We start from the raw sequence: 14,441 nt of genomic DNA on the forward strand, positions 1-14,441 counted from the left end.
GAGGAGCACAAAAATGCACTGTCTTTATGCTGTCATGCAAGCCTTGATCTTAACCAATGAATTCACCATAAGCAGGGCAGCAGTAATAATAATAATAATAATAAAAATAATAATAAATTTTATTGTCATTGCACATCAGTGCAACGAGAGTTAGTATGCAGCTTCCAACCGATGTAAAAGAAAAAGAAAATAAATAAATAAAATGTGTGACGTGACCATCCAAGAGACAGTCCAGGGGGGATTGGGGGCACTCAGCAGGGCCGGTTCAGAGCCGCTATAGCTCTGGGAATAAAGCTGTTTCTGAGTCTGGAGGTTCGGGCGTAGAAGGCCTTGTAATGTCTGCCGGAGGGAAGTTGTTCGAACAGTCCGTTACAAGGGTGTGAGGAGTCTTTATGGATGCTGACGGCCTTCCTGAGGCACCGTGTGTGGTAGATGCCCTCCAAGGCTGGTAGCTGTGTCCCAATGATCCTCTGCGCTCTGTGGACGATGCGCTGAAGAGCTCTCCTCTCTGCCTCCGTGCAGCTGAGATACCACACAGAGATGCCATACGTTAATATGCTCTCTGTGGTGCAGCAGTAGAAGGTTGTCAGCAGCTGTTGGGGCAGACCAGTCTTTTTTAATGTCCTCAGGAAGAACAGTCGTTGCTGTGCCTTCTTGACCAGCGCAGCGGTGTTGGTGGACCATGTGAGGTCTTCTGAAAAGTGACAGAGACCCAGGTTCGATCCTGACTGTGGGTGCTGGCTGTATGGAATTTGTACATTCTCCCTGTGGCCGCGTGGATTTTCTCCGGATGCTCCCGTTTCCTCCCACACTACAAAGATCTAGGTGTTCTAGGTTTATAGGTCAATCGGCTTCAGTAAAATTGTAAATTGTCCCTAGTGTGTGGGATGGTGCTAGTGTATGGGGATCGTTGGTCGGAATGGACTCTGTTTGCCAACGGACTGGTTTCCACACTGTGTCTCTAAACTAAACTAAAACTAAACAATCACAATGCAGGAATGAATCAAGGTGTGTCATCAACCCAAAATTACTCAATTTTTCTCACTGCAGAGCTGGACTCACCTCCAACAAGCTTTCTGCTGGAAAACATGGACTTCTTTTCAAATATTGGAAGCAACCTCTCAACAAAGGTAGATTAGATGATGAAATTCACTATCGTCTGCAGCATGCCAGTGCAACCTTTGGTCAACAGAACAAAATCTTCTTTGAAGATCACGCACAAAGATCACTGTCCCCCAGGTAGCTGTGATTTCTGCCCATTTGCATGTAGAAACATAGACCACATAAGCACCCCAAGGCACGGTAAACACCATCAACTCAACCACAGAAATCGTCCAGATGCACACACTGGCTAAGCAGACCAACATCAGCGTTCTTTCCTGGGCCAACTTCTCCTGCAACAAGGTTGTAAGTACAATCATGTGGCTCCATCAACATTCCATGTCGCTCACTTGCCCAACACAAAACTCATGAAACAGACACACCATTCCACGCACTGTCACAGCAACAGGTTACCAGGTGGACCAAGGAAATAATTCATGGTTATTTTCACATCGTAAAATGGTGGAGCGGCATTCAGAATAGCATGGAGAACCTCAAGCCCATTTGTCAGTAGCACTGGGGAGCCAGTGTAAATAGTGACAAATGCACAACACCTCTCAAACTATCAACTTGCCTGTCCTCTGGATATTTGTGACGGAGTTTGTGGGTATAATGCTGGCATGATCAGCAACCACGATATACCCACTGAAGTGGTCTAGAAGCACATTATTGTCCATCGCAAGACAAAGCTAGGGAAAGGAAGTTATGGCAATGAAATGCTGATTTGTCCACTTCACTTTTAAGTCCTTGAAAGTCACTTGCAATCTGCTCTGAAATACCATTTTTAAAAGTAAATCGACTGATAATAAATAGAAGCATCGGTATGCTTGTAAAATTACCACTGTTAAGGGACAGCATTGGATTGCGCTTACATTCTGAAAATCTCGGCAGAAGGAAGAGAAAGTTTACACTTGAGGTTAGTCACAATACTGGCAACTCACTGTGGGACAGTGTGGGACACTGTGGGACTACCTCTCAAAAGGACAGAACAATGATTTTGTCAGTTATGCCTGGACCCCCTATTCAAAGGTGACAACTCACCCTGAAGATTTCAACCCACATCAGTGGCTTTTATGTGTAAGAAGGAACTGCAGATGCTGGTTTAAACCAAAGATAGACACAAAAAGTTGGAGTAACTCAGCGGGACAAGCAGCATCTCTGGAGAGAAGGAATTGCCGACGTTTCGGGTCAAGACCCTTCTTGTTTAGGAGACAAGAGATATAGACGATGATGTAGAGAGATAAAGAACAATGAATGAAAGATATGCAAAAAAGTAATGATGATAAAGGAAACAGGCCAATGTCAGCTGTTTGTAGGGTGAAAGTGAGAAACTAGTGTGACTGGGGTAGGGGCGGGATAGAGAGAGAAGGAATGCCGGGGATACCTGAAATTAGAGAAATCAAAATTCATACCACTGGCCTGCAAACTGCCCAAGCGAAATATGAGATGCTGTTCCTCCAATTAGCGTTTAGCCTCACTCTGACAATGAAGGAGACCTAGGACAGAAAGGTCTGTGTGGGAAAGGGAAGAATTAAAGTGTTTCGCAACCGGGAGATCAGGTAGGTTCAGGCAGACTGAGCGAAGGTGTTCAGCAAAATGATCGCCCAGTCTACTCCCAGTCCACATCTTGAACAACGGATACAATAGATGAGGTTGGAGGAGGTGCAAGTGAACCTCTGTCCATGGACCCCGACAGTCCTTTCAGGTTAGACAGAGTCGAGGGAGGAGATATAGGGACAGGTGTTGCATCTTTTGCGGTTGCAGGGGAATGTACCTGGGGAGGGGGTTGGTTTGGGTGGAAAGGGATGAATTAACCAGGGGGTTGGGGAGGGAACGGTCTCTGCGGAAGGCGGAAAGGGGTGTAGATGGGAAGATGTGATGTGCTGGGATCCCGTTGGAGGTGGCAGAAATTTTGGAAAATTATGTGTTGTATGCGACGGCTGATGGGGTGAAAGGCAAGGACCAGGGGGACTCTGTCCCTGTGGCGACTAGGGGGAGGGGGAGCAAGGGTGGAGCTGCGGCGGACCAAGGAGACACGAGCGAGGGGCCTATCTATGATGTGAGAGTGGAACCCCTCGTTCCCTAAAGAATTAGGACATCTCTGATGTATGGAACACCTCATCTTGGCGCAGATGCGGCATAGACGGAGTAATTGAGAATAGGGGATAGAGTCTTTGCAGGAAGCAGGGTGGGAAGAAGTGTAGTCGAGATAGTTGTGGGAGTCAGCAGCTTTTATATTGCTTTGGGCTATTACACCTTTCAAAAATATTAGTGACCTATAAAGTAATCTAGGAAGTTACAGTCCTACTTTCCATTTCACCTGAGGTGAGTATCGTTAACGGCATATTGTAATGGGTCGACTAAAGCAATTTACATATCTTTTGCTGATTTGCAGAAAAATCACATGCTGCATTCATCTAAAAAAATAGGGCAACGTAAATCCCCCACTGAACTTTAACTTAAAATTATTAATCATAAGAGAACACGGCAAAGTTATCAAGGGTCATCATTACTGGTTAAGACTTTCATCTTTTACTTATTGATCAGCAATAAGGGTTACACACACACACACACAAAGTATTAATTCCAATTAATTCATGAAAATAATCCTCTAATCTCTTTCAAATTGTTAATGGAATTTAGGCAGCCACTTTTTGTTTTAAATGCTTTTTGGTTTATCTCAAACAAAATTCAAAAGTATACTATTACACCCAAGGTTAAGGTAGTGAAGCAACCCTGAAGTAAGATTTAAACAACGGTATTACAATTGCTGAATCATATGATCCTATGACTGTGCTTTGAAAGGATCATATAATCTCATATTTCCCATCTTGTTTATCACAATGCAGATAGCAAAACATGAAGAAAGCTTTGGCATGAAGAGCATGTAAATACGAGTCTACGTGGTGAATAGGCTTCCTACAATTCACGTGCACAACCAGAGAATTATCTGATTGATTTTAAGATTAAAAGAAACAGCTGCAAGCAGTGAAAATTTGCTAGTCAACATACCCCTCTTGACATACGCAAAATCCCCTTTTCTGAAACTACTTACAAATTTATGGATAAAGCAGTGGGTGATATCAGAGCTATGGAGATATTTTTATATCTTAAATATACCCAAAGAGGCCTGCACATGATAAACCATGAGACCCACGTAGTTAAACAAGTCTGAAGAAGGGTCCCGACCCAAAACTTCATCTATCCATGCTCTCCAGAGATGCTGCCTGAACCGCTGAGTTGCTCCAGCACTTTGTGCTTCTTTTTGTAAACCAATACCTGCAGTTCCTTGTTTCTACACCATAAAGTGGATGAACATTACACTGCTTCCTAGGAAATTAAGAGAAGCTAAAAAAAAAAACTCACCTCAAAAAATCTCTGTGCAGATATCCAGTGATCAGTCTCTACCATATTTAACTTACAAAAACAAGTAGATCCTGATGAAGGTCCACGTTGCAACAGGTCAATAGAGAATGACGGATTGCACACTGTTACCACCTTGATGTAAATATACAGATAGTATATAAAGAGTTTTGCTGCCTGCTATGCCATTCTGGACCTGCTCCAGATCTTTAATGCCAGACCCCTTTTGCCGAGCTAACGGTATTACTGATATAGATACAAAATGCTGGAGTAACTGAGCGGGCCAGGCAGCATCTCTGGAGAGAAGCAATGAGTGAAGTTTCAGGTCGAGACCCTTCTTCAGACTCAGGGGAGGGGGAGACAAAGATCAGGAAGTGCAAGGTGTGAGAAAGGGACATCAAAGGGGGGTGGAGATCAAGGAAAACGTAGAATAGATCATTGTTAGCTAGGAGAAGGTAACAACAAAGCAAACAGAGATAAAATAAAATGGACAGTGAAACATGTCGGAGAACTGGGAAGAGGGAGGGATGGAGAGAGAGGGAAAGCAAGGGTTACTTAGATAGAGGTCAATATTCATACCACTGGCGTGTAAGCTGACCAAGCGAAATATGGGGTGTTGTTCCTCCAATTTGCACTGGATCTCACTCTGACAATGGAGGAAGTGCGGAACAGAAAGGTCAGTGCGGGGATTGGAGGGAGAATTAAAGTGTTTAACAATCGGGACATCAGGTAGGTTTAGGCAGACTAAGCGGAGGTGTTCAGCGAAACAATCGCCGAGTCTGTGCTTGGTCTCACCGATATATAGGAGTCCACAACTCGGCGATGGAAAGCGGAAAGGGGTGGAGATGGGTAGATGTGGCTAATGATGGAATCCCGTTGGAGGTGGCAAAAATGTTGGAGGATTATGTGCGGTAAACGACGGCTGATTGGATGAAAGGCAAGGACTAGGGGGGGTCGGGAGACTCCGGCCCTGCTACGACTAGACGGAGGGGGAGCAAGAGCGGAGGTGCGGGATATCACGGAGACCCTAGTGAGGGTATTACTGACATTCCTCCTTGAGATGTAGGGATGGATATCAAAATCCACACAAGGGTCAGGTCAACCCTGAAGTAAATTTGTAGCAATGATGTCTGGCCCACTGAGTTCCTCGAGTACTTGCTCGAGTCCAGCACCCGCAGTACCTTCTGTCCACATATTAACAAAGCTTTCTGCAGTCATATTCCAATTCCTTTAGGTGACTGATGTAAAAGAGGGAGGAAAGGCTTGGCAGAAACCTGTATAATACTTTGATGTAGTCAATAAGATGGTCAACAATGATAAACTACGTGGTCCCCAATATGTAGCAATATGCCAATAACCTTAAATATTTCAAAGCACAATCATTTTGTTTTTAAATATTTAAAGTTAATGAGGTGGTGCTGAAAGAATGAATTTGTTAGTTCAACTTGTTCATGCAATCTCTGAACATACCAAGATTTCGGTTCTCCAAAGTGCAAATAGTTAATGCTGTAGAGATCCATGTCTTCAGTGTGCCAGGCAAAAGTGGTTTTCCACATCCCGAAGTACAGGTATGGAGTATTTACACCTTCAATCACAATTCCACATTCATGCTCCACCATATCCAGCAACGTGTTCAGATTTCCAATATTCCACTCCTCAACATTCTAAACAAAAAATGGATGGCAATGAAAAGGTTACCATTAAGGACACAAGATTGTTTTAATTATTTACATTATTATGTATTTTGGAATGCATATAGCAGATTGTGCAAATATTTCCATACGTAATCTTGCCTAACATTTAGATACTGTAACATATGCAGCCATGATCCATTGTAACACAATTATTTATTAATGACTAATAAAGGGGTCACAGCTTAAGGATAAGGGGGAAATCTTTTAAAACCGAGATGAGAAGAACTTTTTTCACACAGAGAGTGGTGAATCTCTGGAACTCTCTGCCACAGAGGGTAGTCGAGGCCAGTTCATTGGCTATATTTAAGAGGGAGTTAGATGTGGCCCTTGTGGCTAAGGGGATCAGAGGGTATGGAGAGAAGGCAGGTACGGGATACTGAGTTGGATGATCAGCCATGATCATATTGAATGGCGGTGCAGGCTCGAAGGGCCGAATGGCCTACTCCTGCACCTAATTTCTATGTTTCTATGTTTCTAAAAGGCCTAAAAAAAATACAGACCACCAAAACAAGTTTAAATTGATTATCCATATCATATTTTGAAACAGCAAATTTATGACCCATTAAGATCAAATAAAGTAGAGCAGTAATGGTGTTAACAGTGAAGATCTTTACTGTGTCCAGATCTCTTAAAGAAAAAAATAATTTGAACCATTCCTGACGGGACAGCTATAAATCAATGAATTACGTCCATCTGCTATTCTGCCAAGAAAAAAGAACAAATCAAACCTACATTAATGCAACTGCAACTAGATTTGCCACAGTCACACCAATCACTCTGGTGCATTTAATACCAAATAGTGTTGACTCGTTGGTAAAAAAACAATCTGAAATAAAAAAGGACTAATCTGAGAACATAGAACAATAGAGCACAGGAACAGACCCTTCGGCCCACGTCTATGCCATACATGATGTTAAGACCAATTCTTACCTACCTGCACATAATGCATATCCCTCCATTCCCTGGACATCCATGTGCCTATCTAATAGTCTTAAATATGCCGCCATCGCATCTGCCTCAAGCACCACCCTTAGCAGCGTATTTCAGGCACTCCTCAACCTCTGTAAAAGAAACAGCCCCACACATCTCCTTTATACTTTGCCCCTCTCACCTTAAACCAATGCCCTCTAGTAATTGATTTTTCCATCCTGGGAAAATGGTTCTGACTGTTTGTCCTATCTATACGTCTAATTATATTATATACTCCCAAGTTCCAGAGAAATTAATCCAAGTCTGTCCAACCGCTCTCTGTGACTAATACCCCCTTTTCCAGGGATTATTCAGGTAAACCTCTCTGCACCCTTTCCAAAGCCTCCACATCGTTCCTGTAATTGGACAACCAGAACGAATGCAATACTTCAAATGTGGCCTAATCAAAAATAAAGCCACATTATAACTTCCTGACTCTTATACTCAATGCTCCAACCTATGGAAGCGTGCTTACTATAGGCCTGCTTTACAGCTCTCCACTGTGTTGCCGTTATGGACTTGGACCTCCACTACTCTGTACATCAATGCTGTTAAGGGTCATACCATCCATTGTATATTTTCTACTTCCATTTGACCTTGCAAAGTTCAACCTCCCAGGTGTTGCCAGGACTTGAGGGCCTGAGCTATAGGGAGAGATTGGGCAGGGTTGGACTGTATTCCTTGGAGCGTATGAGGATGAGAGGTGATCTTGTAAAGGTGCGTAAGATCTTGGGGGAATTAGGCAGGTTCGATGGCCAGTCTTTTACCCAGAGTAGGTGAATCAAGAACCAGAGGGCATAAATTTAAGGTGAAAGGGGAAAGATTTAATGGTAATCGGATAGGCAATGTTTTCCACACGGTGGTGGGTATATGGAATGAGCTGCCAGAGGAGGTAGGGGCAGAACCCTAGAAATCCTAGTAAGGGGTAGGAGTTGAGGCAGAAACTATAAGAACATATAAAATACATTTGGACATGTACATGGACAGTGGGACTAGTGTCGATGGGGCACCTTGGTCGGCATGAACAAGCTGAGTAAAAGGGCCTGTTTTTGGTGCTGCATGACTTTATGACCTTACACTTGCTCAGATTAAAATCCATTTGCCATTTCTCCACCCATTTTGTAGCTGATCTATATCCCCCTGTATACCTTGACAGACTTCCTCAGTCTGTAACCCCAGGAATCTTGGTGTCACCTTGGTGTCATCTGCAAACCAACTCGTCCGTTTATATCCCGGTCATTTATGTATTTCACAAATAACGGAGGTTGCAGAACCCCACTTGTTACAGACCTCCAGCCTCAATATTGCCCTTCCACTGCAACCCTCTGTTTACAACACTCAGTAAGCCAGTTCCGAATCCATACAACCAAGTTTATTACAACTTGTGCCAATTTGTAAGGGACCCACTGATTCAATTTCATTTTAAATAAATACTCCAAAATATATTTTTCTCTCTCAAAATGAAACGCTGTAAAGGAAACAGCTATCAAAATAGCAAAAAATTTGAAAAAAAATCTTAAGATTTAAAATGGAAAACATGCTGGAGTAACTCAGTGGGTCAGGCAGTATCTCTGGAAAAAGGAATAGGTGATGTTTCGAGTCGAGACCCTTCATCAAACTGAGGAGATTTAAATCCCATGTCCATTCACTGGGGATAGGTGGTTCATCAGCTGGAGTAATAGATTACAACTCTTCTCAGGCAAGGGGTGCACAATTTCTTTGCTGGCATTGATTATTAAGCTTGCCAAGTCTGATTTACTAAGTCTGTCTGATCACATCAAATATCAGTGCAGGCCTGTTAGCACGTGTTGTAGAACAGGAGGTTAAAAGTAGAAAGGAATGGTTCATTCAATGTTGGATATAGGCCATTGGTCAAAATGTTTGGAACTCTTTTCTTATTAGTCCTCAGGCCAGATCACCCAGCCTGACATTTGCCTGCATCTTGCCGCTCTGTAGTGGCCAAACACACGTCACTTGATGATAGATGGTGATGGCGGATGTCAGAGGTTATGGGGCAAAGGCAGGGGAATAGAGTTGGAAAGGAAATATAGATCAGCCATGATTGAATGGCAAAGTAGACTTGACAGGCCGAATGGCCTAATTCTACCCCCATCACTTATGACCTGATGAACACACGAGTCAATGGTTTCAGGTGCGACCACATGTGACAGGTTGCTGTGCGCAGGTTGTTTTTCTGAACTTGTATTTTGCTGAAACACAGTGTATAAAGTGTTCACTGATTTCAGTGAAAGGCTTCAAGGTATAAATCCAAGTCATGATTCACAAAGAGCACAAGCTAGGGTATTGTCACCTTCCATCAGGAAAAGGAAACAAATTATGTTTCAGATAACAAAGAGGAACGAAGGCCGGAGCTTCCACAACTCCAGAGTTCACAGCCTGCCATACGTGGGCTGAGCTCACAGCAAAGTCTCAAAATGTTTTATTTTCAAAAAAGATTCATGCTCTTCTTTAAATATGCGTCACTACTCACATTGTCATACAGAGAACCACTGATATCAGCTCCATAGATGGGAGAAACAAATGTCAGGTTCTTCCAGTATTTGCGTTCAAGATCATCAAAATCTATATAGCGTGGTGTACAATACCTGAAAGAGAGGGATTACAGCATTTACTTTTGTGTTCTTTTCAGAAATATGTTACTCTATTTTAAAATAGAAAAGGTATAAAAAGATAAATCCTCAGACCTACATGATATATATCCCAGGCTCTTAAAAGAAGCAAGGGGTGAAAAAATGCTGGCTTTATCTCTTTCCTCTTTAACTACAGGTGTGCTGGTAGGTTTGATGTGTGGTACAGTTATCTTAATACAAAACCATAGAGATGGAGTTAGATTCAGGAACAGCTTTCCAAATTCAGGGACAACTTCATCCCAGCTGCTCTCAGACAACTGAATCATCCCATCATCAACTAGAGCGGTCCTGACCTACCATCTACCTCATTGGGGTCCCTCGGACTATCTTTCATCGGACTTTACCTTGCACTAAACATGATTCCCTTTATCCTGCATCTGTATACGGGTTGGCATGATTGTAATCATGTATAGTCTTTGTGCTTACTGCATGCAACAAAACGAGCATGGTACACGTGACAATAAGTTAAACTAAACTGTACAGAAACAGGCCCTTCGGTCCAACTCATGCATGCTAATCAGGTTTTATCACTGAGCAAGTCCCACTTGCCTGCTTTTGGCCCATGTCCATCTAAACCTTTCCAACCGAAGTAACAGTCAATGCCTTTTAAATGTCACCATTGCACCAAACTCTACAGCAGGTAAGGTCAGTATGAATGACATGAGGTCAGCAGACTTCACATCAACAATGGGCAAATTATTGAGCAGGACCTGTATATATCGGCATCGAGACCACACAGGGTTATCAATAAAAGTCACAATAGATGTGTTAAGCAAAGGTCACGTCTAAGTAAAGGATTTACTGGGGAGGTTCATTCAGGATGGCACTTTAGCTAAACATGGATTCAGCAAGGCATTGACAATCTGCCACCTAAATCGGGAAAGTAGAAACACACACAATCACTAAGAAAGTGACAAGATGAAAGGTAATGGTCATGGTGGGCACAAAAAGGACTGAAAAGAAATTCAGCTTATTGAGTGTGCAATAACAGATTTAGGATGTGCAAAAAAGGAAAGGATATATACAATGATGATTCCAAGAAATGTAAGGACAAGTGTGATCTTGACGTGCATGCCCACAGTTCACTGATGGTATTAATGTCCAAGTACGGGAGATTTGCTTTATGGGCCAAGGCACAGAATAACCGAGCAGGGAAATCATGCTAGAACTGTACAGGATGTGGCTTGAGCACAGCCAGAGTACTGTATACAGTACTGGACTTGTTCACAATTTACAGTACACAACCAGTCAGGATATTAGGAGGCTTCAATTTCTAATTCATCCATTCAACAAACTATGCCCAATGAAACTTCAATACTTCCATGTAAAAATAATGAATATTAGGTTGTTAAAGTGCATAACCTTTTTGCCTCTGTGAATCTAGTTTCTGCTCTACACCCCATTTTTGTCAATGACACGAGAACACTTTCCTTGCATTATATTAAATGCTGACAAATACAACCATAAATGAGCATGCATCGCTCATAACTGTTCTTCACGGCGGACGAGGTGAGAGCTGAGCTGAGGAGGTTGCGCCCTGGTAAAGCAGCTGGCCCTGATGGTGTATGTCCCAGGCTACTAAAAGACTGTGCGGCTCAGCTGGCGGAGCCGCTCCAGACCATTTTCAACCTGAGCCTCCAGTCAGGGAGGGTACCAGGTCTGTGGAAAACATCATGTCTCGTGCCGGTTCCCAAAGCAGGGCGGCCGACCGAGATCAACGACTACAGACCGGTGGCCCTTACATCCCATATTATGAAAACAATGGAGCGGCTACTCATTCGTCTCCTGAGACCACAAGTCCAGCACACACTCGACCCACTACAGTTTGCATACCAGGAGAACATTGGGGTGGATGACGCAGTCCTCTACATGCTGCACCGGATCTACTCCTTTTTGGACAAACCCGGTGGCTATGTGAGGATTATGTTCTTCGACTTTTCAAGTGCGTTCAACACCATCCAACCCCTGATTCTGAATGACAAGCTTAAGAACATGGGGGTGGATTCCACATTTATCTACTGGATATACGATTACCTGACGGGTCGACCACAGTTTGTCAAGCTGGGGGACAGTGTGTCTGGCACAGTGGTGTGCAATGTTGGAGCCCCACAGGGAACGGTTCTGGCCCCGTACCTCTTCACCCTGTATACAGCAGACTTTAACTATAAGTCTGACACATGCCACGTACAGAAATACTCAGATGATACAGCGATTGTGGCATGTGTAAGGAACGGGCAGGAGGAGGAATACAGGAACTTGACCAGTGCCTTTTGTGCCTGGAGTGAAGAGAACTGTCTCACCCTGAACACAACAAAGACTAAAGAGATGGTGGTTAACTTTGGCAGGTCCAAGCTCCCCCTTCAGCCGGTCAACGCTGCAGGGGCTGACATTGAGGTGGTGCAGACATATAAATACCTTGGAGTGCACCTTGACAACAAACTGGACTGGTCTGTCAACTCTGACTCCCTCTACAAAAAAGGCCAGAGCAGACTCTTTTTCCTCAGAAGGCTCAAATCCTTCAATGTGTGTAAGGATATGCTGCACATGTTTTACAACACTGTGGTCGCAAGCGTTATTTTCTACGCTGTTGTCTGCTGGGGCAACAGCATTAGTGCAAAAAACAATAGGAAGCTGGTCAAACTGGTTAAACGAGCTAGCTCAGTGCTGGAGGGGAGAGTAGACTCTGGGATGGAGGTGCTTGAGAGGCGTATGAGGCACAAGGTGCAGGTCATCCTGAAAAACCCCGGGCATCCCCTCCATATAATTCTGGAGAGTCAAAAGAGTACTCGGAACAACAACCGGCTCCTCTCCCTGCCCTGTAGAACGGAGCGGTTCAGGAGATCCTTCACCCCTGCAGCCATTAGATTTTATAATTCGGACCGCTAGGCTGTAGGGGGATGCATTTTGCAATTATTAATTTTTAACTGTTAATTATTGGTCTTTTTAAGTATTTATTGCTCTCAGGTAGTGTCCACATTGTATTCTATGTATTTTCTGTCTGCGTTCGTTTTGAATCTGTGGGTTTGTTGGTTGGGAGCTTCTGGACATCTGAATTTCCCTGAGGGGATCAATAAAGTATTTATTATTATTATTACTATTATTATTATTAGGATATAATCAAGTTAGTGCCGTGCTTCTGCAGATACTGGAATATTCAATTTAAATCAATAAATATTCATGAAAAAAATCCAGTATACCTATCTTTGGAAAAATCTTGAAAAACCCTGTGCCATTAATGCCAATCATACAGAAACTGTATTTCATTCACTTTACTTCATGACTTTCGAAATGTGCCCATGGTAGGTGGAATATGTACATCAGTGTTGAGACAGTGGTAAAAGGCTTTTGAGTATATACGCGTCATGTTCTGGTAATCACCCAAAGGAGATGGTGTCGAAAAAAAGAGTGAAGCCTGAACTAGTCCATACTGATCCATACAGTTTTCATCGAGTTAAAAATGTATAGAGATTAAAAACTGATGCATCACAAGTGTTTCTGAAAATGTCTTTCCATGAACTAAAATAAATAGTACTCTGTTCCAGGATTCCAAACTTTCAAGTCATTAAAAGTGCAAGCTCTTCTTTACATACTCATATTTTGTATGGTAATTTAAGGCATTCCATTCAATTTGTTTAGTTCAATGTATACAAATAACACTGCCTTTTTAAAACGACCGCACCATTCTTGAATTTGTACCTTACCCTGACCACGCAACTTTTATTTTATTGCTCAACTGCAAATATAAGATCTCAGATCAGATATAAGATCTCAGATCAAGCGTACATCTCAGCACATTTGCAACATTAAAATACAAACTGAAAAGAAAGGTGTCCATACTTCTCACTTTTGGCCAGTTTCCTGTACTCCCCGACTGTCATGCACTTCTTCTGAATGTTATACTGTGTGAAAAGCCCGGACTGGCCAGTCACCACCTGTTGGATTGGAGCTGGGATCATCATATCATCTATTTCTTCATACGACATCCTTGGTTTCCACTCCTTAGGTGGAATGACCTGAAAAGGATAGAACATACAAGAATTAAAAGACAAAATCTGCAGTTGTTCCTATGATATACATCTGCAGTTTGAGTCTCAAGTTAGAGGCTACGTGTACATAGTAAACTGGTAACTACAATCCCTTGTGTCTACTTGTCCATATGTTATTTGATTGCATTTGAGAAACATGCTGTGCCCTGGGAAAAACAATTATAACATTATTCAGAGTTACACACATATTGACTGCAATTGTTCAACACCAAATTATTCTGCACCACCTGCAAATGTCTTAGTGCCTGATTTCCAAATAGCATGGGTAAGCAATCCAATTTATCATTCCATTTGCATTTGCTTTTCAAAAGAAAAATCATAATATTTGTATTCCCTGTTTGTAGAACAGAATACAGGCACATAATATAACACTGTAATAATGTAATCAATTTGCTTTAGAGTGCAGAGAAGTTTCTGACATCCTGTATCGGCACGCCTTCACCAGAGAAGGGCACTAGTATGCCGTCAGGGCCTGGGGGGGGGGGGGGGGCAATTACATGCCTTCACCACTAGAGGGAGGCATTAACACATTGTCAGCAGGCGATTCTCAATGAACAATACTGCTACTAACAAGAAACCTTCACTTTCACAAAAAAAGTGCAGTGCACAGAGGACAG

The 14,441-nt window shown here is 42.8% G+C and overlaps 1 protein-coding gene across 5 annotated transcripts in view; it reads right to left on the bottom strand.

Annotated features, from left to right (window-relative positions):
* The window catches only part of kdm4b (lysine demethylase 4B), a 292,435-nt gene that overhangs the window by 240,966 nt on the left and 37,028 nt on the right, over positions 1-14,441 (bottom strand). For all 5 annotated transcript variants that reach the window (XM_033046656.1, XM_033046657.1, XM_033046658.1 and 2 more), the window contains 3 exons: positions 13,616-13,791; positions 9,619-9,733; positions 5,935-6,128 (listed from right to left, as the gene is read on the bottom strand). In XM_033046656.1, coding sequence (XP_032902547.1) covers positions 5,935-6,128; positions 9,619-9,733; positions 13,616-13,791 — 485 coding nt within the window. The remainder of the gene's footprint in view (positions 1-5,934; positions 6,129-9,618; positions 9,734-13,615; positions 13,792-14,441) is intronic.

This window comes from Amblyraja radiata, chromosome 29 (assembly GCF_010909765.2).
Source record: "Amblyraja radiata isolate CabotCenter1 chromosome 29, sAmbRad1.1.pri, whole genome shotgun sequence".
NCBI classification, from domain to species: Eukaryota; Metazoa; Chordata; class Chondrichthyes; order Rajiformes; family Rajidae; genus Amblyraja; species Amblyraja radiata.